General features: G+C 39.0%; 2 protein-coding genes across 6 annotated transcripts; one reads left to right on the forward strand and one right to left on the reverse strand.

The window, feature by feature from the left end:
- Nucleotides 1–1,990: 1,990 nt before the first annotated feature.
- Nucleotides 1,991–14,538, reverse strand: ABHD13 (abhydrolase domain containing 13). Of its 3 annotated transcripts, none has more exons than XM_072849893.1 (3): nucleotides 13,820–14,536; nucleotides 12,061–12,096; nucleotides 1,991–7,180 (listed from the first exon to the last, which is right to left on the reverse strand). In XM_072849893.1, the coding sequence occupies exon 3, from the start codon at nucleotides 7,143–7,145 to the stop codon at nucleotides 6,132–6,134; it is 1,014 nt and encodes a 337-aa protein (XP_072705994.1). In that variant the 5' UTR covers nucleotides 7,146–7,180; nucleotides 12,061–12,096; nucleotides 13,820–14,536; the 3' UTR covers nucleotides 1,991–6,131. The 3 variants fall into 3 exon arrangements, with proteins under 3 accessions (XP_072705994.1, XP_072705993.1, XP_072705995.1); XM_072849892.1 differs by lacking the exon at nucleotides 13,820–14,536 and adding an exon at nucleotides 13,287–13,616; XM_072849894.1 differs by lacking the exon at nucleotides 12,061–12,096 and having other exon boundaries at nucleotides 13,820–14,538.
- On the forward strand, nucleotides 14,089–18,488 carry LIG4 (DNA ligase 4). Of its 3 annotated transcripts, none has more exons than XM_072849889.1 (3): nucleotides 14,089–14,200; nucleotides 14,696–14,798; nucleotides 14,918–18,488. In XM_072849889.1, exon 3 carries the CDS (start codon nucleotides 14,934–14,936, stop codon nucleotides 17,667–17,669), a length of 2,736 nt encoding a protein of 911 aa, XP_072705990.1. In that variant the 5' UTR covers nucleotides 14,089–14,200; nucleotides 14,696–14,798; nucleotides 14,918–14,933; the 3' UTR covers nucleotides 17,670–18,488. The 3 variants fall into 3 exon arrangements, with proteins under 3 accessions (XP_072705990.1, XP_072705992.1, XP_072705991.1); XM_072849891.1 differs by having other exon boundaries at nucleotides 14,998–18,488; XM_072849890.1 differs by lacking the exon at nucleotides 14,696–14,798 and having other exon boundaries at nucleotides 14,149–14,200.
- Nucleotides 18,489–27,308: the final 8,820 nt, after the last annotated feature.

The raw sequence follows: 27,308 nt of genomic DNA on the forward strand, positions 1-27,308 counted from the left end.
TTCAAATCCTAGTGTTATTTCTTCATAGCTGTATCTAATTGCTACACTGTCCCTAAGTCCTCAAGGGCAGAAAGGGAAGGGTTCTCTGCCTGACCCTTCTCTTTGAATTTTTGTAAATAATTAGCCCACACCAGACGTAAGCATAACGCAAAACAGCTGTAGAACTTCCTTTCTTTCTGTCTTCAAGCAGCAAAATCCATTCCTTAGTTGTTCATCAAAACTAGCGGCAACATCTTTCCAAACTTGGTATGTGGACATACTTAGATTTTATGTCAGCAACCTTGCAGTTTTGCACTATTCAGCTCATTGCTTAAGATTATTAAAGATGTATCTCCCATTGTTATGAGCGAAACCACGTTCTGTAATACACTAAAACCAGGTCTGCTCTTAAGCTGTATTGCCTTTCAGAGAAAGAAAAAGTGCTGTTTTTCAAGAAATAGGGGAGTTATTCTGTCCCCACCCAAGCTGAAGCATAACAAATTAATCACATTAAGGTTTTCAAAACATTTACAGAAAATATTCAGTGTATCTTCCTTACGTACTTACAGAGACAGAACTCTGTAAATGAAGACCCTGAATAGGGTCCAACAAAGGAGTTAAAGCTCAGGCACATTCAGTATCTTTGGAGCAAGTGATTTTTGTTTAGCCGATGGTTCAGCATTTTCTCAAAACCTTACCTACCTACACTTGATCTTTTTAATAGACAGCAAGTCCCCTGCCTTTGATTTAGGTTTCATTTCTAGAATTTTAGTTTAGATGTTCATATGCCCTTATGAATGTTTACTATGATTCAAGCAGTACTTGCAAATTCTGAGAGAAATTCAAATACTATATTTTACCTTTGTCTATCTGGTACGAAGGCCTATACATATCTACTAAGCAAATGAATATAACAACATGACACATTCCAGGACACGGTTTATGTTGCACTTTGTAGCCTGGCTGCTTATCAATTTTCAAATTAGAAAAAGCAAATGCAAGACTTGTATTTTTCAGAGTAGCACTGCGCAAGTAAGGTTTAGTGACCTAGTTCACAAGACAGGAAACTGCTTTTCATTCAAGAAGGGCAGTACCTACATGAAGTACCCAAATCAGAGTTGCTCCTTTACTTTCATTGCTTCCTTTTCAAGAATTAGAAATACCTTTTTTTTTTCCTCATTCAAAATCAGTAAGTATCTTGAATAAAGTGTCAAAGTGTACCACCCACCCCCCTACCCCTGTTTCCTAGGTATTGGGTTGAAATTGAACTATAAGCCTTGCAGTAACCCAGGAGAAGACACATTTTGCAGCTGTACAAAAGACGACAGTAAATCCTTATTTTCTGGGTATTTCACATTAGCCATGCAGGAGCAGAGCAGAGGTGATATAAGCTTAGTTATGCATTTCTCTGTAAGAAAGGAGAAATTGCTTCAGCCCAAGTATCCCACTGCAGCTACATGAATTAACTATAAACCTGCTAAAGTGCCATTATAGCATTTAAAACTGACATTTAAAAGAGTACCAGCAACAGGTGGTAAAACTAGTCAGAAACACTTAAAAATATTTCTTAAGTGACATAATATTTAGACCATCTTTCAGTCCTCCAGATAACAGAGAAGTTTTGGAATGCAGAATATGTTAGAAAGTGATGGAGAGCTACCGTGTATTAGTTTTACTTATTAACACTTCCCCAAAGTGAAGATACGTGACAAAGCTTAGAAAAAGATATTTGTAATATAGTTTTTCCCTGCTGTAACAGCCTTCCACAAACACCACATCTAACAATGTGGATGTCTATTCCATGTGCTCTGGTTTTAGTAACTGAAAATGATGCCTTGAGATTGATCAGTTACCATGCATACAAAAATACCCCTGTACACATACTGAAGACAGGCCACAAACTAGAACAAGACATTAACAGCACTTTTAATGTATCAATTTATTGCATATGTCAGTACATAAAAATAGAAAAGTGTTTTTTGTAAAATTAATTTTATTGTAAAAACCAGACTAGAATGAGAATGTAAAACTTTGCCACAATTAGCACAAATACAGTAACATTTATGCTTTGTCTACAAAACTTAAGAATATAAGACATTTTTGCTTTAACTATATATTAAAGAAAACTCAAATAAAAAGCTTGCATCATATATTCAATGACTGTTTCTGAATTCAAAACACAAGTGTTATTTAGAACTTCAATATGCTATCTCTATTTACACTGCTGTGGGGTTCTACTCTAAATTATAAAAGCAGGATGGCATTGTAAATTATTCTTAATGGGATACATCAGGCTGCATGATCCCACTACATGCAAGAGGCACCAATTTTATATTTGGCAGAAGTGCCCCTAGCAAAATCGCCTGCCATTAACAAAAATGTACTTCTCAAGGATTGAATTATGAAATACAAGTGGAGGTATGTCTGCATCTTTTTGCTAATAGAAGAGACCATACCTTGGACTCTCAATTCAGCCTTGCATTCTTCACTGTGAACATCCAACGTGACGCAAATGATTAGCTTAGAGATGCTGATATGCATATTTTGTATAAATAGTTAATCCATCTGCCCTTCAACTGAGAGATTGTCCGTAGCCTACCAAATGTATTTGTGCTCTATTTCTAATTTTACCTGAGAAATGGACATGAGGGCAGCTACACCAGTTAACATTTCTTCAGATGAAAGCATAGCTTATCTCTCTGCATTTCACAGTTCAGAAACAAATATTGGGAATGTAAACTTGGGTTAGCAGGAAGCCTCAAGTATTTCCACTAATTAAAACCACACACACACGTGTGCGCACACAAGATCTTATACTGGATGCTTCCTTACAAGGACTCTACTGCTACAGCTGCTCCCGTTCAACTCCTGACCCCCTCCATTCTATTCTTTTTTTTTTTTTTAAAGTTCCTCTTATAAAAGACACAATTCCTTTAATGAGCATATTTAAACCAAGACGCTTTCTTACAAACCTGTGAAGATAACTCAATTTCCACTTCCCAAACTAGAAATTTATATATACAGGACGAATACTTGGGAAACATCTATATACAAACGGAGAACTGTTAAGGGGAAACATATAATGGTATTAAGTGGAATAAATGCAACAGTATCATAATACACCTTTTGGCAATTTAAAGTCATTACTACTATGTTGCTTGCAGTTCACTTTTTAGCAGCAGATAACTGTGGGTTTCCATCCCACAGACCATAAAACAAAAACAAGTCTTAACTTGTCAGAACAAGTTTCTTCCCCGGTCTCCCTCCCTTAAAAGATCATACGAACAGCAGTGGAATATTTGCATTTAAAAAAATCACTTACTTCCTATTTTCTTTCAGCGGATTTCATAGCCAATGCAATGAAAAATAGCATAACAGACGTTCATTCACAAGTGTATGCGCCCAACCCACTAAGGGAGAAGTAAAAATGTGCGTATATGGAAGGTGGAAGAAACCACATTAAGTGTAAAAGATGCATATATGACAATTGTGTCTTCTCATACCCAATACTCGCAAAATCAGACAAAGTTTCATCTTTATGTCCTGCAGACAATATAGTGAAAAGATATGGCTTGATAATCAAAAGTAATATTTAGATACAGTCCACTTTGAACAGCTCCAGATTGCCATAATCTAATGCCACACATTTGACTTCGACTTAGCAACTGTGTGCAAATAAGAACAGTTCATTTGTATGTCAGTGCCACATAATACTGGAGGTGTTTTGGGTTGAGGTTTTTATCTTCGATTGGCGGGAAGTGGGGTAAAAAGTCATGTTACTTTAGAAATCGACATTTTATGAAAAAAACCCAATAGTATTTAATAGCAAGTTATGACAACTTCTGAAACAATTATTTACTTTCTCTTCATTTTGTCTCCAACAAGTAATCTATTCTTTTGGCTTCATCAACTTTTTTAGAAAAGCAGTATTTGCTCACTTATTTTCCTTCTCTCCCTCGACCTTAATTCTAAAGCAATGTGAAGCAGCTGAAACAATCTATGAAAGGAGCTCACATTGTCATTTTACAATACATCAGGGAAAGGGAATGCTATGTCTATTAACTCCTTTCTGCTGCATAAACACCCCCCCACACACACACCACCAAACTTCACGAATATACCTTCCCCACCTGCCTCCCCCCAAAACAATATCACCACTGGAAGGCTGAGGAAATAGTTTTGTTTCACTCATTTAAAACTATGCTCTGTCCATAATGATTTTAAGTCTGTAGATCCAAAAATGTCTATAGCTTTTTCAATCAACTCTAAGAAAACCATAATAATAGTATGACAAAAGATACTTACCAGAGAAAGCAGCAACTTCCAGTATGTATATGTTTATTTAAAAATAAAATTAAAAAGTCACATTTAAGTAAAGCAAAAGTGTATCACCCTATCTATAAATTGCTGCCAACTATTACCCAGGCGTACATAAGACCTGTAATTCCATGTAATAAATTTTAGGAGGCATAACCATTAAGGCACCAGTTCAGGAAAGCAGTTTTATTCAACCAGAGAACTTAAGCACAAGCTTAAAATACCACTGTCCATCAGGAAACAGATTTTAAGTGTGTGCTGGGATGCTTTTCTGAATCAGGACAACATGGCAGAAAAGTTTATTTAAAAATTTCAATCCAAAGGGCAATTGTACAGATTGTGTGGAAGATTTTCCACAGTTCGTTCTTCCCATAAAAAATATTTTGAAGAGGCAAACTATCAGCTGCAGCAAGTGAGAAATTAATCCTGCAGAAGAGATTTAAACAGCCTCACACTCCAATACAGACTGAGCTAACAGCATACAACTTTGATATGACTACTAAGGATAAGGACTCCTAAAAACAAACAAACAAGACCCCCAACACTCAGTCAGAATCAAAGTCTCTCAATTTAAGTACTGCTGGCTCTGACATGGTGATACTAGCTTCAAAAATCCCAGCAGAGATAAAGGAAACTCGCTTCTGCTGATGCTTAGGCTACTTCCACATGGTACAACAGAACTGTAAAAGACTTCTACACGTTTGCCTGCAAAAAGTGTTAAAATAAATGTCATCTCTTTCAGACTAACTAAGCTTAGGTCTACTAAATTTAATGCACTGATCATTTTTATTATCCTTACTGTAATAACTGTATACATGAATCTCTAACCATGTGATCAATGGTAATTATTTGGATTTGTTTCTTTTGGAGGTATACATAAAGGGCACAGACATTTAACTACACCAGCCTAAAAAAACCCCATCAAACACAAATACATACTTTTACCTTGTATGACGCTCCTTTCTATCACACCACCCACTCTGCCTTGGGAAATCCCACCTCAAATGCACAAACAGACTAATACCAACAAACAGTTTGCCTGTATGTTAGTGAGGACAACTTGGGGTGGAAAGGAGTTTAGATCGTACTGCTCTCTTTTTGAAGGTTACTTCTGTTTTCTATGAAGAAATTGCCTGGGCAAAATCCTGAAGCCATGATGTTTAGGCACATACAACTTTCTGGGCACTATTATAATAGAACTAGTAAAATGAAGACAGGGAAAGTGTCTTTTCCTCTTCAGTTGCAGTTTGAAATATATATGTATGCATAAGCATAAAAAACAGTAATAACCCAGGATAGTATACCTGCAAGTATACCATGAATGTTATTTTATATTATTTAGCACATTAAAGACTTCCCACCTTGCATAATATAAAATTTCAAGGAATAAAACAGTAATCTCATGCATGGCACACTTTAAATAAACTCTAAGAGAAGCAACAAATCATTGTGCTAACCATGACTGTCCAAAAAGCTCACACATAAAGCAGTGAATACTGAAGAGCCTCCCATTGTTCTAAACTAATACATTCTGTACTACTTTTGTAGCAAGTTCCTTTAATAGCATCCGTTGTACATATCAAACAAATGGAATATATGGACAGAGATACCAAAAAAGTATGAGAAAGACATAAAATGGTTCATTTACAATGCTGTAAATGTAAAAGTTATCTGGAACATCTTAATAAAGCATCAGACCTTTCCAAGTTTAATTTCACTCTTTAGGCAAGTACAGACATGACATACATTTAAAAACGGACGTTCTTTTACCACTTTTCACAAATCAAGGTACAGTGCAGGTACTTCCCCCACCCCACCCCAAAGATGAATATCAATTATATTATTGTTACGTTAGATGATGTTTTCGCCATTTCTTCAGGGGAGTGACTCTTTATTACTTCTTTGATGAACTGTTCAAGTGCAGTGAAATAACCCTGGCACTGCCAAGTGTCATTATGAGTTCCATCAGGAAATATCGCCAATCTCTTAGTCCGAGCTGGGGATAATTCATAAAGTTGCTTCATCATAACTGGTGGAATTAACTGGTCAGACAACCCAGAGATGAAGAGAGAAGGCATTCTGCACTGAGAGATTTTTCTGTAGGACAGAAATTTATTTTTGTAGCACCATAAAGGAAGATACCTCATTGGAAAGAAAGAAAACAAAGTGCTGGCCATGTATGGGATGCTAAGAAAGGTGTTCTCCACCACGATGGCAGAAATCCTATGGGAATTTTCAGAAGCTAAGTGAATAGCTACTGCTCCCCCCAAGGAACGGCCAAAAAGAAAAATTTTTGTTTTATCAAGATCAGACCGAGTCATCACATAGTCTAACACAGCCTCAGAATCTAAGTACAAACCTTCTTCACTTGCTTCTCCTTCACTTTTTCCATACCCTCTATAATCAACAAGAATTAAGTTTACTTTCAGGTTTACCAGCATTAACAAAGCATTTGGCAACCTATGGCCAATGTTGCCTGCATTCCCATGAAAGTAAATGATGGTTGGAGAATATGCTGCATTGTCCCCTGTGTATCTCAGCAGGATAAGATTGAGAAGAACTCCGTCTTTGGTTTTGATGAAGATATTTTCATGTGGTATACCAGTAGGCATAGGAACATAAAGGCGTGATGAAGAGGGCTGTTCAGGAAAGTAAAGCAGTACATCCTGGAATTTATATAATATACCCGCTATTGATACAAATATTAATATAAGTAGTATAATGCCTCCGTACAAGTGAAAAGTTACGATCAATGGTAAAAGACAAATACGGCAGAGACTCCAAGACCAGGAAGCCAAAGCTAGTAGCCATCTTTTAACAAAGGTCCAAAGCATCCATGACTTTTCCATTGTAGAAGTCAGTGATCTTTTACTCCAAGTAAATCCTGTGAAAAAACCCCAAACATATGTATAAAAATAGGGGAAAGAAAAAGGAATTGATTTAAGCATTCATACTTGCAGAACATTAATGGCAAGTCAATATATTAAAGCATAAACCTCAAACTTAGTGGCAAACTCCCTTTGAATTTTTGGAAACCGTTCACCTCTAAAACAAGCAGAAGAGCAATCATAACGAAAAGGCTTTAGAACTCTTCAAAATCCTAGCAGGCAAGGTCCAACAGCAGCACTGAAAATTGGTTGACTGGGACCATAACAACTTATGCTTTCCCTCAGTCTTCCCTACTGACCAACAAAACCACCATACAGATCGTATCACCAGTTTGTCAAAGCTTCTCATGTAAGTAATTCTAGAATCCAGAGAACACAAACAAAAATAGCCCTTATTTCTAAGTTGCTACTGATTAAGGCCAAGAGGAGCACTCAATAAGCCTATGCACTTCACTCTGCAACCAGTGGAGGCTCACAATGCATACCAGGTCTGCTAGCGTTTAGTGGCTGTCTTTCAGAACCTTGATCAACTGTGATTACAGAGCAACACACAAACTGGTCAGAAGAAAGAGACTCCTCTATAGTAAGATACCACATTGTAGTTACATTTATGACAGCTGTTTCACTATATTTGGATTGGTTCCGATTTGCAATTATATTTTTCCCCATCAGATCAGTAATCCATACTAAATCTTTAGCTGAATAAAAGATTGTATCATCATACAAGACCACTGAAAGCAGTCAGCTAACTACATTATTCTCTGATCAATGAAAAGCACAACTGCTGAAGAGTCCAAACATGAAAACAGACTCATGACAAAAACATACACGCAGCATAAAATGAGGAGAGTGATGTTAATGATAATGGATTAAATCTTCTTTCCAAACATAAGAGATAGTTATGTCTCACAGCATACACAGAATCTCTCACATTATTCACTGCTGGGTTCAAGTATAATATGGAAAAAGGCAAAAACTGCCAAACCTACATGAGAACTACAGTAACCATTCAGTCACCACTGAGTTGAATAACCATACTACCTGGAAGTGACAACACAAGCTCACTTGTTTAAGAACACTCAAAGTTATATAGCAGATAATAATTACAGTTTAGACACACTCAAAGTTATAACCTCCTAAAATGATGCAGTGGAGTAAGAAGCTGAATTAACTCCAAAGGAGTCTGACATGCAGAGACGCATCCAAGCAGTCAGTTAAGTCACAGGACCCACACCAAAATAAGCTGTATGATGTAATGCTACTGGAGAGAGCTGCAACTGCACCAGCCATCTTGGTAGGATCGAGTGATAAAAGGTGACTTCTGCAGTCACGACCTTTGCACTCCACAAATATGATAAGCACCCAATACAACCAGGAGGAACTGCCATCTCCAGTTATTTTATGTGACAATTAGATATAAATCAGAAATAAATCTGTTACATCTTAAGATTCACATATTAACCAAAGGCAATGTGAAATTAAGCTTTTACATAATGTATCTACTCCAAATATGTAAAACTGGTGAAATATAAAGTAGTCTAGAGAGCAGTTACACCAAATTTGTTTTCTTATATTATCTATGAGCTCGTGTTCAATATCCACATCCAGGTACGCACAAATATTGTCTATATGAACATGTAATTCTTGTGATCCATTTCTCTAGTAAAGAAGTCACAGTAATTAGGAGACACATAAAGTAGATACTTTAATTTGTAAGAGAACTTCCTAATGAAGTTGACAAACATTTCCTGCATTACATTTCAAGACTATAAGAACATTGATAATGACACAGTAAAAACACTCTCCTTATCTATGCTATTCAAAATTTTGCTGACTTTCTTACAAAATGAAGAGACTCCAAAAATGCTTTCTCAACAAGACATTCACAAAAAAGTAAGAGACCCATCATTAAAAACAACTACTAAAAACCACAGAAGTCATAAAAATCTTACTTAAGGTGATTAAGTTTTGCAGATGGCTATCCCATATACACTAAGGATTGCTATTTGAAGACTGATACTCGCAGCTGATTTTATAAGCCATGTTAGTTTCATTTGTGCACTGCTATTTTCATTTCAGTAGGAAAATATTATCAAAATGCTGTACTACTGAGATACTGCTGCTGTGTGATTACTTCTGATATATATATAGGTATATATAAAAACTTTGCTACTAGAGTTGCAAAACCAATGCATCCTACAACTAGAACTCAACATATGGCAGTTAGCAGGAAGGGTAAACTACACAGCCACAAACGTTTCATACTCACCTACAGATTTAAGTAAAGCTGACTACTCTGCACTAACGAACAACTACATGACTATTAAAGTTTTCTTCCCGGCTATGTGAAACTTCACTAGTTCTGTCCATTTCCAGGCTTGAATCAGGCCATGTCTCTCACTTCACATCTTACAGAAAGATTTGTTAGCTGGAGAACTAAGATGCAAGTTTCTCCTGGGTTCTTCCCCGCCTCCTTCCAATACCAATTGAAAAATCAGTAGAAAGGAAAATGATGGTTTCTCAAACAAGCACACAGGCCTAGAAGACTCTAAACCAAGTCAATACAAGCTCATTCTCAATAAAGCTACAAACCATGCTTTCTATAGAGCCCAAAGTAGCAGGCCTGCCAAACATCATCTTGTTTGACCTGAGCAGTAGATGACACAAGCAGAACCAAATTTCCATTTAAAGGACATAAATAAAAAGGGTAAGCTAATATAGTAATTTTCAGTGAGTGATACAGTGTTCTTCAACACTTTTTGAAGTGTATGAGATTTGAGACAGCTCAACATACTGCAAGACTACACAAAAAAAAAATCTCTTGGTCTTCATTTCCCATTACTGTTGTGCTGGGTGGGAAGTTATAAACCTTTCAAACAGTTTACAATATAACATCTTATGACGAAAACACTCTATGTTGAATTATGAAGAGCACGTGTTGCGATTCTCCTGTACCTCTAATTTTTGTGACTAATAGGATGCCAGAATAATCAGGGGAAGGGGGATAGGGAAGGAAAGGGAAAACAATATATTTAGACTTTGATTTGGTCTGAGTTGGTCAATCTGAGAAACAGAGCCGACCCACCACTTGAACAGGCCTGTTTCTCTTTCTAGACAAGACTACTTCTGTTCCTAGACTACAACAACCACTTACAGACATGCGCCATAACTGCCTGATGTCCCAGTTGAGGCAAGAAGCATGCACCCCTTTATGTCTTCTAAAAGAGAACTTTTTAATCAATTTGTCATCTGCAAATATGACTAGTTATTTTTTTTTTTAACAGCCAACTGTTTAACAGGGTTATCTCAGTTATATTGCCTTCTACTGTTAGAAGTATCACAGCTCTACAGAGAGATGGCATGAAACATCACCCATGTATTACAGATGGAGATGCTAGAACCCAGGTAAGTCAGCAAGTTGGCCAGTGGCAGGCTAGTGGAAGTTCTGTTTCAGCCAGGGAAATAAGGTTTCTCTACAGATTTCCTTTTCAAATCTCCTAGATAAAACATTAACCCCTTGGAAATCAGTCTTGCTTCACTAAAAAAAACTTGGTTTTTTGAAGGAACATTATATTGCAGCACTATATTTCAAGTAATTGTCATAACTTTGCCAATGACAAGGTTTTCCTGTAAGAAGTCACATCTCATTTTACAGCATACACAGCAACAGTGTTTTATAACTGCTGATTATTTAAACTAAGTTAGACGCTATGAAAACAAGCATAAGGGAGATTTTTTGTTTTAAGCTTGTCATGAAAGTCAGTGTCTGTGACAAATATACACTCATCAAGAGCAGAACCATATAGTTTTATCCAGTAGATGTTTTCCTAGGTAACTCTTATATTAATGGAAATTCCTACATAAGCTGTTCTTGTTCTTAGCTACTCTTGGTACTAGAAAATAATTCCTAATACTTAACAGGAAGGGAGACTTAGTAACTTAAAAACTCTTTACTTCTAGTTCAATGTTTATTAACCTCCACATATGTAACCTACCTTCAATTTCTCCAGACTACATAAAATCAGTCCCTCTGCATTCTCCTCACAGATGATGTCTTCTTAGTCACAAATATGATCAAAGGTCTTTCCTCTAGCATCTATCTGCTTTATATTTCCTCCTATCCCTCTGATAATGCTGCATTAGAAAGGCTACAAGTGTATTTTTGATGACGCTTGTAAACTTCAGAGACAAGTAGAAGACAATATTGAAATACAAAGTTCTATTGTGGAAACCATTAACACAGAACAGCAGCAATGCGGCCCAATTCAGCATTAAGACCTAATGAAAGTAAGACTTAGACAGACTGCTGCTGTGCTTTTGGCTGAAAGGCCATTAAAGACCAGTTCAGTTCACATAGCCACAGAACTGTATTGCTTCTCAAAACAGAAATGAAATTTGGAAGTGATGAGTTTCAATTTTATGCCACACGGATATACACATATGTAGATACGCACACATGCATCTGTATTTATACATCTCCACCGCTGAATCCACAGTCCAGGAATTATTGCAGACCTCTTACATTCTATCAGATGAGCTACAAATCCCATAATTAACTAACTACTGAAAATATAAATCACTCGTAACAATAAAAATTCTGAGGAAAAAAACAAAGTCCTTATGATCAAGATATTTTAATAACATTCTGCTGTGCCCTAATGCTATTCTTAAATGGATAATGTCATTATCAACTGAAGATCATAAAAACTCAAGTGCATACTTAAAGTACTTGGGAACAATTTGTTGTTCATTTTGAACAGCAGTTGAAATTACTGTTGTATTTGCCACAAATTCTGTTGTATTTTTTGTCTTTGTCTAAATTTTTAATATTAAAAAGTGGTATTTTCATACACTAATCACATTATAAAACATTTACCTTTGGATGTGATGATTTCCCAGGCTTCATCTCTGCCTGAAAGACAATTCCATTTATGAACTTTGAGTAAAATTGCTTTTGAATTACACACATAATTACTATTTGTCTTCAGTTACTTGAAAGAAAATTAAGCAGTGCTAACAGCCAATACCCCTAGAAGTTACATCTGCTTTACTGATGAAACCATGCATATCACATTCACGCTCCTCCTATCAAGCTCAGCTCTTGTTTGAAACATCTGATAAACTTGAAAACGACATCTTATAATGAAGTTCAAGAATCACATTGAAATGTCCTGGACTACACATACAACACACAGCATAAAACATACATAATGCATGACAACAAAGTTACGACAGATTTACATTGCCTCCTTAAAGCTAACTTCTAGTGTATGAGCAGCCTTAAAGCTAGTGCTAAGAAGAGCACTCAGGTGTTTAACAGCTGCTTTCTCATTAAAGACCTTAAAAAAAAAAAAGTTAGTTTTAACACTCACTGCAATCATTTGGATTTCACGGTTTCAAAACAAGCAAACAAACAAAATGAGGTATTTCTTAAAAACACAGAGAAATATCTGAAGACATCTGTTTCTTTCTGCTGCACGTCCTTCCCCTACACTCCACCTCCTCGAGACACAGACAAGATTTGCACAAGCTTTACATTTAATCATGTTTATTCAGAAGACTTCTGCAAGTAGAAATATTAAGTCCTCAACTGTAAAAAATTAGTTTCAGAGGGGAAACTAATCTGGAAGAAAACCTACAAGTTTAGTAAGGACAGGAAAAATACACTTTCTTAGTACTAAAATCTTACAGAGACTCTCGTTTAAAAAAAAAGAAAAAAAAAGTGAAACCAGCAAAGTAGCTACTCCTAGCCGAGGAAAAAGCAGAGTAAGAACAATGAAGTATCAGACATTTAAGGACTCTGGCTTTTAAAATCAGCGAGCCACTTCTCCTACTTATTTCAAACAGCAAACTTCCACAGCTCTGCATTGTGGTACATATTCATAATTGAAAGTGTTTTCCCCTGAACTCTTAATACACTTCCCCTCCCACCTGACAAATCTTAATGAACCTTACAAGCATGTCTTGAATTATAGACCGTGTAAAAAAAACCCCAAACAACAAACCAAGGACAGTTATCACATTAGCGCCTTAGCCTTCTAGGGAGCACAGGCTCCCAAAACATATTGCTTTCTAAGCGTGTTGAATTATTTCCATTTTTACCTAAAAGAAACAGCCTGCTCAGCCTTTTCAATATATTCACGTGGCACATTAAGCAACGTTAAAGTTACCATCATCTGCCCCATCTTCTACAAGCACCCCATTTGCAGAAATTGTTCCGTACGGCAGCGGAGACAAACGGAACACGTAGAGCAAGATCTCGCTGCCAAGATGCAACAGCTCTCCCAGGGCTTCGCAGGAAGGCACCTGAAGGAACTTTTAACGGCGCTGCCAAGGCAGCAGTTCCTCGGGAGAGGAAAGGCAGGCACAGGAGCCACGCACGCCCAGGGGACAGCACCCCGCCTGCCAGCCGCTCCCGCCACGGCGAGACCCCCCACACCAAATCAGCCCGAACCCGCCGGCCCGGCCGGGCCCGGCCCGCCCCGCTCCCAGGCGCCGCTTTCGCCCCCGCAGGCGCGACCCGGCTCCCGCCCGCCCCGTCCCGGCCTTGCAGGGACGGGACCGGCCCGCCACCTACCCCAGCCACCACCCCCTCCCCGCGGGGCGGGACCGGCCCCAGGCCAGGCGAGACCCACCCGCCGCATCCTCCCGCCGGCGGTGCCTCGGGCCAGCGCAGACCCCGACGCGCAACTTCAACCACCGCTCCTTCCGAGACAGGAAGACGCGCCCGCCGCGGCTTCCGCTTCCGGGTCAGGGCCCGTCCGCTCTCCTTTTTCCCCCCGCCTTCCCCCGCCGCGGGCGCTGCCCTGCCGGGCTCCGCCAGCGCTCCCCCGCCGCGGCGGTAACTGCGTAGGCGCCGCCGCTGCCGCGACCGCGACCGCTGGGGCCTCCCCGCGCGGCTGGAACCGCTGCGCCCGGAGGAGGAGCGTGGGCCGCGGCGTCAGGGGGCGCTCCTCCCCTTCCGGGGCGGAGGGCGGCCGGTGTGACCCGGGCGCCGCAGCTGCCCCCGGCTCCGCGTAAGTCTCCTCGGGGGTGGCCGTTCCTCCGCCGTCCCGTCCGTCCCCGTCGTCCCGCTAGTCCGCTCCGGGGCGGGGGCGGCCGGTGCGGGGGCGGCGCGGAAGGTGCCCGCGGGGTGGTGTCCGCTCCCCCCGCCCCGTGCCCATGGCAACGCCGTCGCGGTGTGGGGCGGGGGGGCTGTGGAGCCTGCCCGCGGGAGGAGCGCCCCGGCCGCGCCCCCGGCCGCTGTGCCCCCACCGAGAGCGGCACCCGGCCCCGTGGGACCCCGCTCCCTCAGCGCCGCCGCGCAGCCCCCACGGCGGGCCCGGCGGGTCTCCTCAGCCGCCGGGGAGCTGCTGGGCGGCAGGAGCCGGGGGAGGAGCGGGCCGACGGCGGGGTGGTGTCAGGGCGGGCGGTGCTCCGGGGGAGGGTGGCGGAGAAAATCGGTCTCCGAGCGGTGGCAGCTCCCTCCTGCGCAGCAGCGGTAGGGGTGTGCGGTGCCTTCTGTCTTCCAGTCCTCTCGCCTAGGCGACGCCTGTGTGGCAGTGTCGCGGCCTGGCTGCTGAGTGTCACCCGTGAGTAAGGACAGTCGTACCGGCTTGTGACCCTTAAGTAAAGGTAACAGTTAAATCCTAATGAGAAAAATCAGTAAATCCTCATTAGAAATATTTTTTTTGAGACAGAATAACATGCTGGCCTCTTCTTTCTCTACAAATATATACTATTTTTGTTCTTAGTGAAAAACGGACTCTGATGGCTTCTGCACCTGCTTCACAGCCTTCTAAAAAAACGGTGGCCTCTCACGTCCCTTTTGCAGATCTGTGCTCTACTCTGGAGCGAATACAGAGGTGTAAATCTCGTCCTGAGAAAACAAAGTATTTCAAGGAGTTCCTGGATTCCTGGAGAAAATTCCATGATGCTCTTCATCAAAAGGAGAAAGATGTCACGGATTCTTTTTATCCAGCTATGCGACTTATTCTTCCACAGTTGGAAAGAGAAAGGATGGCATATGGAATTAAAGAAACTATGCTCGCGAAGCTATATATTGAGCTGCTTAATTTACCAAAAGATGGAAAAGATGCTGCAAAGCTTTTAAATTACAGAACGCCTGCTGGCACACGTGGAGATGCTGGAGATTTTGCAATGATTGCATACTTTGTGTTAAAACCTAGGAGTCCAAAACACGGCAGACTGACCATAGAACAAGTCAATGAACACTTAGATGCGATAGCTAACAATAATGCTGCTAAAAACAAGGGTCTGTTAAAGAAAAGTCTTCTTCAGTTAATTACCCAGAGCACAGCACTGGAACAGAAATGGCTCGTCCGGATGATTATAAAGGATCTAAAGCTCGGTGTTAGTGAACAAACTATATTTTCCACTTTTCATCCTGATGCTGCTGAATTACACAACGTCACAACTGATTTGGAAAAAGTTTGCAGACAACTGCATGATCCCTCTGTCTCACTTAGTGATGTTTCTATCATGTTGTTTTCTGCCTTTAAGCCAATGCTTGCTGCTATTGCTGATGTCCAGCAAATTGAGAAACAAATGAATAACCAGATATTCTACATAGAAACTAAGCTGGATGGTGAACGTATGCAGATGCACAAAGATGGAGATGTGTATAAATATTTTTCCCGAAATGGGTTTGACTATACTCAGCAGTTTGGTGCTTCCCCCCTTGATGGCTCATTAACACCGTTTATTCATAATGTATTTAAGAGCAATATACAAAATTGCATTCTCGATGGTGAAATGATGGCTTACAATCCTGAGACGCAAACCTTTATGCAAAAAGGAAACAGATTTGACATAAAAAGAATGGTGGAGGACTCTGATCTGCAGACATGCTTCTGTGTGTTTGATGTATTGATGGTTAACAGTCAGAAGTTGGGTCACGAAGTACTAAGCAAAAGGTATGAAATCTTAAGTAGCGTATTTACTCCGGTAACGGGCAGGATACATGTTGTACATAAAAAAAGTGCCAGAACGAGAAAAGAAGTAATCGATGCTTTAAATGAAGCAATAGATAACAGAGAGGAAGGGATTATGGTGAAAGATCCCATGTCCACCTACAAGCCCGACAAACGTGGGGAAGGCTGGTTAAAAATCAAGCCAGAATACGTCAGTGGGCTGATGGATGAACTAGACCTTTTAATTGTTGGTGGTTACTGGGGAAAGGGCTCACGTGGTGGAATGATGTCTCATTTTCTGTGCGCTGTTGCAGAGACGCCCCCTCCCAATGAAAAACCGACGGTTTTCCACTCTATTTGTCGTGTTGGCTCTGGCTATACTATGAAGGAATTGTATAATTTAGGTTTGAAGCTGGCTAAACACTGGAAGCCCTACCATAGGAAGGACCCTCCCTGTAACATTTTGTGTGGAACTGAGAAACCTGAAATGTACATTGAACCTTGTAACTCTGTCATAGTTCAGATCAAGGCAGCCGAGATCGTTAACAGTGATATGTACAAAACTGACTGTACTTTGAGATTCCCCCGAATTGAGAAGATAAGAGAGGACAAAGAATGGTACGAGTGCATGACTTCAGACATGTTAGGAGATCTCAGAAGCAAAGCAGAAGGGAAGCTGGCATCTAAGCACCTTCATATAGATGACTGTGATGAGCCACAAGAGAAGAAGAGGAGAACCGTATCAAAGGTGAAGAAGGTAATTGGAATAGCTGAGCAATTTAAAGCTCCTGATCTTTCTAATGTAAGCAAGGTTTCAAATGTATTTGAAGATGTTGAGTTTTGTGTTATGACAGGAACGCGAAAATACCCGAAGTCTGAACTGGAAAGCAGAATAGCTGAATGTGGTGGCAGCGTGGTACAGAACCCGGGGCCGGAGACTTACTGTGTCATTGTAGGAGCTGAGAATATCAGAGTGAAAAACATCATTGCTTCCAACAAATACGATGTGGTGAAGGCAGAGTGGCTCCTTCAGTGTTTTCAAACCAAAATGCTGGTGCCTTGGCAGCCAGCCTTTATGATTCACATGTCTCCTGACACAAAAGAACATTTTGCTCGTGAGTATGATTGTTATGGAGACAGCTACACAGCAGACACAGATGTTGCACAACTCAAGGAAGTGTTCTCAAGAATGAAAGGTAATAAGGTGATGTCTTTGGACATGATTGCAGCATTAGAAGAACGTTATTCATGGAACAGTTGTCACCTCAGTATATTCAGAGGAAATACTATTTATGTGGACTGTTACGCTGTTGTTAATGAGCCTAAAACCAAAATCCATGGAACAACACTGTCAATTAGAGCTTTGGAGCTCCGTTTTTATGGTGCAAAAGTAGTCTCTCTCCTTGAAGAGGGCATCTCCCATGTTGTTGTAGGAGAAGATCGTTCCCGGGTACAAGAGGTGAAAGCGCTCAGGAGAACATTTGGGAAAAAATTTAAAATTGTGTCTGAGCTGTGGGTAACAGAGTCAGTGGAGGAAGGACTCCCAAAGAATGAAAATCAGTACTTAATTTAAAGTACTTTTTAAGCTTGGAGCAAAAGCATTCTTGTTGGCATGATTGGACTTGGATATTATGAGGTTGCCTTAAATTTTTTGTGTGTTTTCATGTCTGTTTAAAGCTGGCTCCGGCTAAAGAATAACACTGTATTGTTGAAATTAGATGAAGGCTTTTAATTATACTGTTGCGGAAGCAAGAGGATGCTAAGCTGTGTTGGAGGAGGAAAAAAAACACCACCAGATAAATTATTTAAGCCTTTTACTTGACAGACAGGTCTCAGGAGAGAGCTAGTATTTTACATAAGGGAATTCCTAGCTATTAATAGTGCTTGTCTCCATTGTTCAAAATGGCGACAATAATTTACTATTTTATGAAGATTCTACTATTTAACGTATTGTTTATTTATCAATTTACAATCGCATTCATGTTTTTGCAGAATTGTTCTGTGTATATTCCATATGCTACAGAATTCAGTAATTTATAAACCTTATCTGTACTATTTTAATTTGTTTACATTGTTTTTAGCAGAGCCCCACACAGCCTTGGTAGCACTTTGGTTTTAGGATATTGCATTGATCCCATGTTTCTTTGTATAAATAACCATTGTAAAATAGAACCTAAACTTCTGATTGAGCTGCTAATAAATTAATAATGACCTATATATGTGTAAAATGCAAATCAATTACTTAAAAACTATAATGACATCCTGTGCTCATTACAGTTAAAGTTAAACCATGAAGCGCAACAGAGCTAGGCTTTTACACTTGAACTATCAGTTTTATCTTTCAAAAAATGTTTCATAAGCTATTTTAGTAATGGAAGATTAACTTCCAAATATCCAGTTCAATGTATTTTTTTTTTCAATTACTAAATAAAATATATTTTTAAAGTCTGCCTGGTAATTTTTTTTTTTTTAGTGAGAGAAAACTCTTTTGAAAAACATTTGAAACTTATTTTCTGATTTTACTCTGTTAGATAATTTATGCATTAACTTTGAGAGGAGGAAGGTTCAGGCCTCAGTTCGTGTTACATCAATACTGGCATCAAACAGAACTGCTGTTGGGCTGATCACACAGAACGAGTTTTTGGCTGACCTATTTCTTCAATGCTTTTTGCGGTCGTGTTCATATTAAAAAATACTGTAAAAAGAATTGGGAAATGTTATATGAAAGGCTAATTGGTTATTCTTATCTCTTACAGTTAGTGTAAGCATTAGGAGCTCCCTTATTATTTGAAATATACTAAACAGGTAAAATGCAATAACCACTTTTCTTAAGCCACCATATAAATTGTTAAAAAGCAGAATATTTTTGGTATACATAAAATAGTATATACTGAAAGACAGTGCATTATTTTTCCTCTAATAATTCAAGTAGAAAATTGGTATATGTGAAATATAATACTTCAGTTTTAACTTACTGGGCTACTTCTGTGTAATGTCATATATTCTGATTTATAAATAGAAAATTAAAAGAGCATTTGTCTTCATACCCACACAGATTTCTCTTAAATGGGTTTTAGTAAAATAAGAATTTTAGGTGATCCTGGTTAGGAAAGTTAAGAGAAAAAAAGGCAAATATGAACTACAGCTGACTCTTGAGACAGTGTCAAATATCTCACTTTGAGATCTAAATGTTATTTACAGATATGTATTTTAAAAGTATTAATTCCATGTTGTCTTTTTGTTCTCTCAAAGTTATGCACAGCTGGGGAATCTAAAACTAGTAACTTATCAGCAAAATTGTTATTCTTTTTACTGATGCCTCAGTACATAGTGTACTGAAGGTTTATTTTTGTATTTATTTAAACCGAAGGTTTACTTTTTCCCAAATAAAAAAAACCCCAACACCCCAGATGCAGTATGCTGTTTTAGCTTGTTTTATTTTGTATTTTGCCTCAGTTCTAGTTAGAACTAGAAATTAATTGTTAATCCTGAATATTTGTATGTGGCATGATAATTAGCATACTGGATAATGTCAAGCAATTTAGATGGCGTGTATTCCTTCTTTTGGTTACTGTTTTGCAAATTTACATTTACTTTAAAATGTTGAATAAGAAATGCTGTACTTCATATGTCAGTGTAAAAAGGGAATCTTGCTACTACACTGTAAAAATACAGACATTGCAGGTCAGGTTTTCTTTTGAGATATTTCTTTTACGTGGCGACTTAGGTGGATGGACTGCATGGATCTGTGGATGAAATTGGACCCAGCAGTTATTTAAGTATGTATCTAGAATATAAGCCAGGGGACAGGAGAATCCATGGATCCTCTAAGCAAAGGCATTCTCATGGAAGAACAGTAGTGACAGGAAAATAGGAGAAGTAGGGAAGAAGTTTACGAATCTGCTTAGTTTTAAGGAAATTCTGACTTGTACTGAAGGAACACATGAAGGCTGAAAATGATTCAAAAAGTAAGAATATGTTGTCTAGACACAAAAGTTTTTCTTAAAAAGTCAAATTAATTAAGGAGGTATGCAGAGACCTTCATGTATGATGTCTAAGGATGAATATAAGACAAGATTTGTATGTAGCAGCAAGAGCTGATGTGGATCAACAGAGTGTTTGTGTACTGAAAAAATGTCTTTTATCTATTTTGTCTAATAAAAAAAATGTTTTGACATATAAAACTAACCTTACTATTAGGTAGTCATCATCCATTAAAAACAGTGTTCAAGAAAGAGGAAAAGCTGGAGTCAAAATGCTGAAACATTAACCTGATGTCTGAACTTCCAGAGGATCCCCTCTGATTACAAAACATCAGCCTATTGTATTTTTTACTGCAATAAATGCTCCCATTTTCTTAATTACATTTAGATGTTTGAAAATAGAGGTTTTGTAGGTGAAGATTTCTTAGCTTATTTACATTTTGTGTAAAGGTGATTTTTTTTTTTTTTAAATAGGCACTTGGCTTGAGAACAAGCCTTCCAATTTGCATTGTAATATAAAGTTTTAAGTTTATTTTAAGATGATGTCCCTGAAGAAGTGGAGAAAGAAAGAAGAGAAAAACGGACTGTAGACCTTGCAGTTTGAGAGAAATAGAGAAAAGTTTGGTCTTGTTCCTATTCACTGGCTTGTAACTGGCACTTTTTAAAAACGCTGCCAGTGATAGAGAAAGAAGAGAGCAACTTTCAGGACCTGCTGTAGCAGAACATCTGGTAGGTGCCCATCCTTTCTGCAGCTGTATGTTGGTGAATGACGGTCTGATTTCTTGGCTAGTTACAAAGGCAGCTCTGCACAGGCAATGAACTTCGCAATCCCTGGGAGAAGGTTCCACTGTTCGCTTTGTTTATTAAACAACTTAATAAAATAGGCTCAGATCTAAGTTTTTTCTACTCTGAAAGGCAGATACTCAAACTTGTGTAGAGCAATTTTGGAATTAAAAGCCTGTGGGCAGCTTGCACGCAGTATCACAAATCTTGCCAGGGAGCAATATTTTTTTATTTCTTCATATAATTTCCATGACTAGTCTGTGGAAACACAGCATGTATTGACCATACAGAGCTGGTGAAATCTCAGATGTGCTCCTACATTAGAATATACACCTCAGTCTGATGTCGAATGAAAGACAATGGCTTGCTACTATTGTAGACGTTTATGCCAGGTATAAAGCAAGTGCCAAGCGCTGTTATTGCTCTTTTATGCCCTTTTCATATGTCGATGGATGAAAATATGGCTGTTGCAAGGCAATGGAGGATGGCTTCCACCTCACACGTGTTGCCTCTGCTATCATTATATGAGAAGATAAGAAGCCAAAATCGTAAGTAGTTGACGCTCGGAAGGCATTGGAATATGGTATTGGCAAGGGCTATTTATTCCTAGGATAACTTACTGAATTCTTCTAATTCCACTTGGAATGCGCCTGTCTTGTTACGCAAACCACCAGCATATGAACAAGCTGAAACCTAAACATATGAAGAAAAATTATTCACTGGGGTGGGGAGGGGTAGGGTTGCTTTCTGGAAAGTGAGTAGTTTGTGCACCAATGGGAGAGCAAGAAAGCCTTGACTAGTTGTTAGGTGTGGCACATCAGCACAACTTGAATCAGCCTTCTTGCTTTACTTCACATTTCCTCTGCTTGTGCCTGAATACTGAAAATAACTGACATTCTTGATATTTTAAGGGGCTTAAAAAGATCTTATTCTTGCATCTGCAGATAGGATTTAAGATACAGTCTTGCAAAATATCATGCTATTAACTGTTTAATTATCCTTTGAAGACCTGAAAGCTAATAACACTGAAGGTAACGGTGCATGTACAATAGATTGCAACCTGCTGACTGTGTGTTGAAGATGTATTATCCTAGCAATTTCACATTTAAAATACTGTAAGCATTAACACTGGGGAAGCTCAATTGCATGGATGAAAAAAAAATTCCCTCTCTTTTTGCTACAACTTAGTTGTAGTATCATGGTAGCTTTGGGTCTCTTTATGCGACTCTTATTTTATTCTGAGTGTAGTGAATATGAAAACCAAATTCCTCCATTTCCCTCCTGCTTTTAGGAAGATATATTGCTGGAGAAAGAAAAGGCAGGAAGCTGCAGTGAGTCAGCACGAGACACTATCTATTTTGATACACATGGTCTTTACACATACTGCATTAAATGATCACTAACTAGTTAAATGAATACTTTAATTAGGCAGGAGGCTATAAATAGTGTTTTGCATAAAATACGATGAAAAATCAGTATTATTTAAACACTTAATGCAAACCATCCCCTCTAGGTTAATTTATATTTTCTTTGTTCTTGAAGAACAAGGATGATTCACATATTTAACCCGTCTAGCTAAATTATATCATTGTTTTATTTTGATATTTGGCATACACCAACAATGATAACTTCCAAGAGGAACTATTTCAACCACTCACGTGAGTAGGATTTCTAGCGTACCAAAACTCTATAAATGGGAAGGAACTGTCAGAGCCCTCAGTGCACCTGCCTCCTCCTGGGGTATGACTGCCTGTGCTCAAGGCCAGCTCTTTGGTGGTGTAGCTGTGTTAACTTCCTCAGATGTGAAAATTGCTGTGTGCAAAAAGAGTTGTGACAAGCCTTGCTAGGGACCTCCTTCGATCAGCTTGGAAGCTGTGTCTAAGTTCAGGCCCCCGGTCTTAGTCCTCACCATAGCTGCCTTGCAGCTGTGTTTGGCCATGTACCTGGCTGATCCCAATCCTCACCCACTGACTTGACTTTCTGGCTTGGTGTTGGACCTACTTCATCACTATGGGCTTACCTAGCCATCACTAGCTGACCAAGTCTACCGTCACCAGGCATGCTTTGCTCATCTTCTTGGGTGGGACTTATATGATGAGACTGTGCCATTTGTTGGTGAGGACACTGCCCCATGCCCTCTTTGCTGTCCCCTTGGCTCCCAGCATGCTTCTGCTCACAGAGCAGCCCGCTTGCATCTCTTGATACTACAGGGAATTGAACGAAGGAAACCTGGCTTCCTTGCCTCTCTTCTTTATGGAAATCCTCACCCCTCACAGAACCCCTTTTCCTTGTCCCCCTGATATTCATCTGATATTTAGTTTGGATGTGAACTTTGTTCCAGGACTGAATTCAAAAATTGTCGAAATCTTATAAATTTTTGCCATAGTACATCTGTTTGGTGAAACACTTAAAAACTGTGTGGTCCCTGTTGCTCAATTGCTAGTTACTCTTCCCTGAAATAGTACATCTGTATGTTTTGAAAGAGTCGGCACGAGTATCTGTGTAAAGCAGAAGGTCCATTTATTCAGGTGAAAAGAAATCAGTCAAAATGTCTGTCAGCTATGGCAAATGACATATAAAGTGTATTATTATGTTTATGGCATCTCAATTTAATGATCTGGTGCGAGATTTTAAAAGGCTCTTTACTTCGCTAGTGAGGTTGACACGCTGCTTTTTATAATACTCAGTTTCAATCTTTCTGTTAAAAAAAAACCAAAGTCATTTAATCTTTCCAATCCTTATGTAATTTCAGTTTGAATTCTTTCAAAAGAGGGACTTGAAGTTGTAAGTTATACAATTTCTTGAAAAGGAGAAAAAATGTTCATTTGAAGGTGACTAGGGAAATGCCTTTTAACATAGTCAGTTTAACCGAGCGTAAAACATCTCCAGCTGGTAACAGCTGTTGTACCACAAAACAGTAGATGGGTCTATAAAATTTTACTGTACTACTTTTTGCTATGAGGGGATAGGAATGAGAGAACAGTCTGTAAGTTTGAATTATACAAACCTAACAGTGCAGGTGGAGCTTATAGGTATAATTAAAATGTTTCTCCATGTTATTTTCTAGAAGCAAGGAAATTAAAAGGCATCCCTCTTGAAATTATTTTCTTCTAGATAAAATATATTTAGCATTTTATTGGGAAGTTTTCAACAGATGTAGCTTTTCCTTTCTTTGTAATTTTGGGGAAGATTATTTTGAAAGAATGTATAAGGGATAATTTCATGTGCAAACTGCAAACATTAATGTTCTTCATTTTTTCTTACAAAGAATGTAGAAAGATGTAGAATGCCTAAGCATGCAAACTGACATAACAAGAATGTTTCAACATGTATATTCATCACTATGTTAGTGACAAAATGTATTTAAATTCATTCTTCTGTTAATGCTGTGGGTAGAGGCACTATGTAAAACTATGAAACCAGAGTTCAGTTTTCTCCTGTGTCATGTATCATGCACAAAGTAAAATAGAGTTTTCAGGACTGAAGTTGCCAGAAATAAGATACCAGGGAAAAAAGAAGGATTGTTACACACAAAATGAGTGTGTATGGTGTGAGGGGTTGTGTATTCCACACTCTCATCCTCAATCTTTCCCAGAATAGAACAAATTTACATAGTCTGGTTCTGTGTAGAGTTGTACTAGTCAGTTAGAAAAGGTTAACTATGATATTACTATCACTTTTTATAAAGTTCAAATTAGCCTTTTGAGATAGGTTCAGGTAGAAGGGGTTTTTCTGGTAGAAGCGCTTGTGGTTCTGATTTATTTTTTTTTAATTTGTTTAGCATTATGTGGTTTGTTGTAGTATAAGACTAGCTTGGTGGACAAGGGGAGAGCACCTTTTCTCTGTTTTTCTCAACTTTAGGAAGGCTTTTGACACTGTCTTCTGTAATATTCTCACAGACAGCTGATGAAGTATGGGCTAGATAAACAGTCAGGGAGGTGGACTGAAAACTGGTTGAACTGCCAGGCTCGAAGAGTTGTCATCAGTGGCCCCGGTACAGGATAAGAGGCAATAGGAACAAAATGAAGTAGGGGAAATTTTATTTAAAACTAGGAAAACACTTCCTTACTGTGAGGGTGCTCAAACACAGGAACAGGTTGCCCAGAGAGGTTGTGGAGTCTCCATCCTTGGAGACATTCAAAACCCAACTGGATACAGTCCTGAGCAACCTGCTCAATCTGACCTTTCAAGAACAGAGGAGTTGGACGAGATGATCTCCAGAAGTGCCATCATCCAGAGGTGCCTTGATTGTTCTGTGATTCTGTGAGTCAGGTCTGAACTGAAGTTCCCAGACTAATTTCTGGTGTCTTCTGAATGGGCAAACTGTCACGTGGTGGCACATTATACATTGCAAACTTAATAGATTTTTTTTTTCATCTGCAGTACAACAGGTATTAGTATAGCTAGCACTCTTATCAGTGTGATTTTGACAGCTACACATTAAGCCGAAGGAAAACCATAGAATTTATGTAATCCTGTACTGTAGAATTGATAATAAACTAATGAGTCCATAGGCAAAAAAAGCCCCCAAAAACCCAAACACCCCCCCCCAAACAAAACCAAAAAAACCAAAACATAAAATAAATTTACTTATACTGAACATGAACACCAATGTTGTTCAAAGTCTCATGATCAGTGGAAAGAACTCTCTAAGCACTGTGTATGAATGTTTAAATAATAATAATATCTGAGAGAACAGAAGAGCTTACTTTCAATTTGAAGTGATATATAGCCATATCAGTTTTGAAAGTGAAAACGGGTTCTAGTAACTTAACCACTTTCATCTGATTGCCCAGCCTTGATCTGGGGGTGCTTAAGTAATAGCTTCTTTCTTGCAATGGTAGACTTCGCAAACATAAACACTACTCCAAACTACAGTTTGAGTCCCTGTGGGCAAGTGGGGCTCAAAGGAAGAGGTAGGATTTCTCAGTGTTCTTGCATGTGGCAGCTTCCTCCTGCAGCCGATACGCTACAGCCCGCCTTTCCTCAGCAGGCTTTGCTACAGCATCAACCAGAGGCAACGTGTTCTTTCAAACCCATGTTTTCAGCCTCCGCATCTTACACCTGCAGTTAATGAACTAACGGTGTGGTCAAAGGCAGGTGGATAAATGGGTCATGTGTGCGTGTCTGTGCATAGATACGTATATTCAAGTAGAAGACAGCAATAGATGTGTAACAGCTAGTCTCACTTTAGGTTTTGTGGTTGCTTTTTTCCTCCCTGTTCTCCCACAGCTTCTCCCCAGCCTTAGCCTCTTTTGACTAGTGTATTATAGCCTTTAAGTACCAGACCTGTGTGCTGCCAAAGCAGCATGATTTTATTCATCCAGTTTAAAGCTAGTCTGCATACCTCTGTGTTATGCTTCAGTCTATACTTACTATAAACACGGTCATATATGATTATACCAGACATAGTTAAATATGTCTTGGATTTATTTGTATTTTATTGTAATTAAAATCTCTGAGTGCTATTGGGGTAATAAGAAATTAAAGATTATCCAAGGCAAAAATAAATATGAATATGACAGGTGTCACATTGTTCAGGTCGCTGAACATGGTTGTATAAATAAAATAGAAATAGGATAGCCTATTTTGAATAAATAGGATATCCTGTTTGAATAAACAGGATAGCCAGTTTTGTTGATTCCATCTAGCTGTAACTGAAACACAGCAGGTGCTGCGGGCAGACTGCCTGACATGGTGCTATAACAGCAACCAGAGCAGGGGGATCACATGCATTAACGACATTAACAAAGTTAATAAATAAAAGACAGTTACAAGAAAGAAAAACATTATTTTACTCCTTTTTTTTTTTCCTCTGACTTATGTGGTAACTCTAGAAGCCTTTTTTTCTATATTGATATATCTAAATTCTTATGCTTGATGAAGAGCTTTATAAACACAGCAACTGCTGTATGCAGATCTCATACAGATTCCTGGCAGACACTCAGTAAATGGCATCTGAGGTGCGGTACAGGTAATATTTAAAAATGTAAGACTGAAATATTTAACTTTTATTAGTGACCAGGAGATATAAAGGGATATCTTACTAGTAGGAAGAGACCTGTCTCTTAACAAATAATGGGACAGGAAAAATTTTCTGCTGTTCATGTTTTGGATAACCTCTCTTCCTGACCTGTATTTTTGGCGGACATGGCCAGTTCAACCTGTCCAAAATCATGCTTACATTTTCTCTCATAGTGCATTATCTTTTAGTGTAAAATCCATTTAGAATTACATGGTATTTGTCTCTACATGCATGAATGCGCATGCTTTGTGGTGGGTCGTCTTTGTTTTTGAATTCTGGTCTGACTTACACAATTCTGTGGTTATGTTGGGACGCTGAACCCTTGACCCACGTTTTGGCTGCTGTCCATGGATGGACTGGGGCTCAGATATGGCCCTGCTCTGGATTGCTGCTGCTGCATGCTTATCTGTCCAGCACGTGA

This window comes from Ciconia boyciana, chromosome 1 (genome assembly GCF_034638445.1).
Source record: "Ciconia boyciana chromosome 1, ASM3463844v1, whole genome shotgun sequence".
Taxonomy (NCBI): Eukaryota; Metazoa; Chordata; class Aves; order Ciconiiformes; family Ciconiidae; genus Ciconia; species Ciconia boyciana.

Bases quoted from the DNA above. Each gene is read 5' to 3' on its own strand.
- ABHD13 (XM_072849892.1), bottom strand. From the start codon at position 13,335: ATGTGCCACGTGAATATATTGAAAAGGCTGAGCAGGCTGTTTCTTTTA. The intron at 12,097-13,286 runs GTAAAAATGGAA...ATTGTCTTTCAG, and splicing joins GAGCAGGCTGTTTCTTTTAG to GCAGAGATGAAGCCTGGGAA. The intron at 7,181-12,060 runs GTAAATGTTTTA...GTTTTTTCACAG, and splicing joins GGAAATCATCACATCCAAAG to GATTTACTTGGAGTAAAAGA.
- LIG4 (XM_072849889.1), top strand. From the start codon at position 14,934: ATGGCTTCTGCACCTGCTTCACAGCCTTCTAAAAAAACGGTGGCCTCT.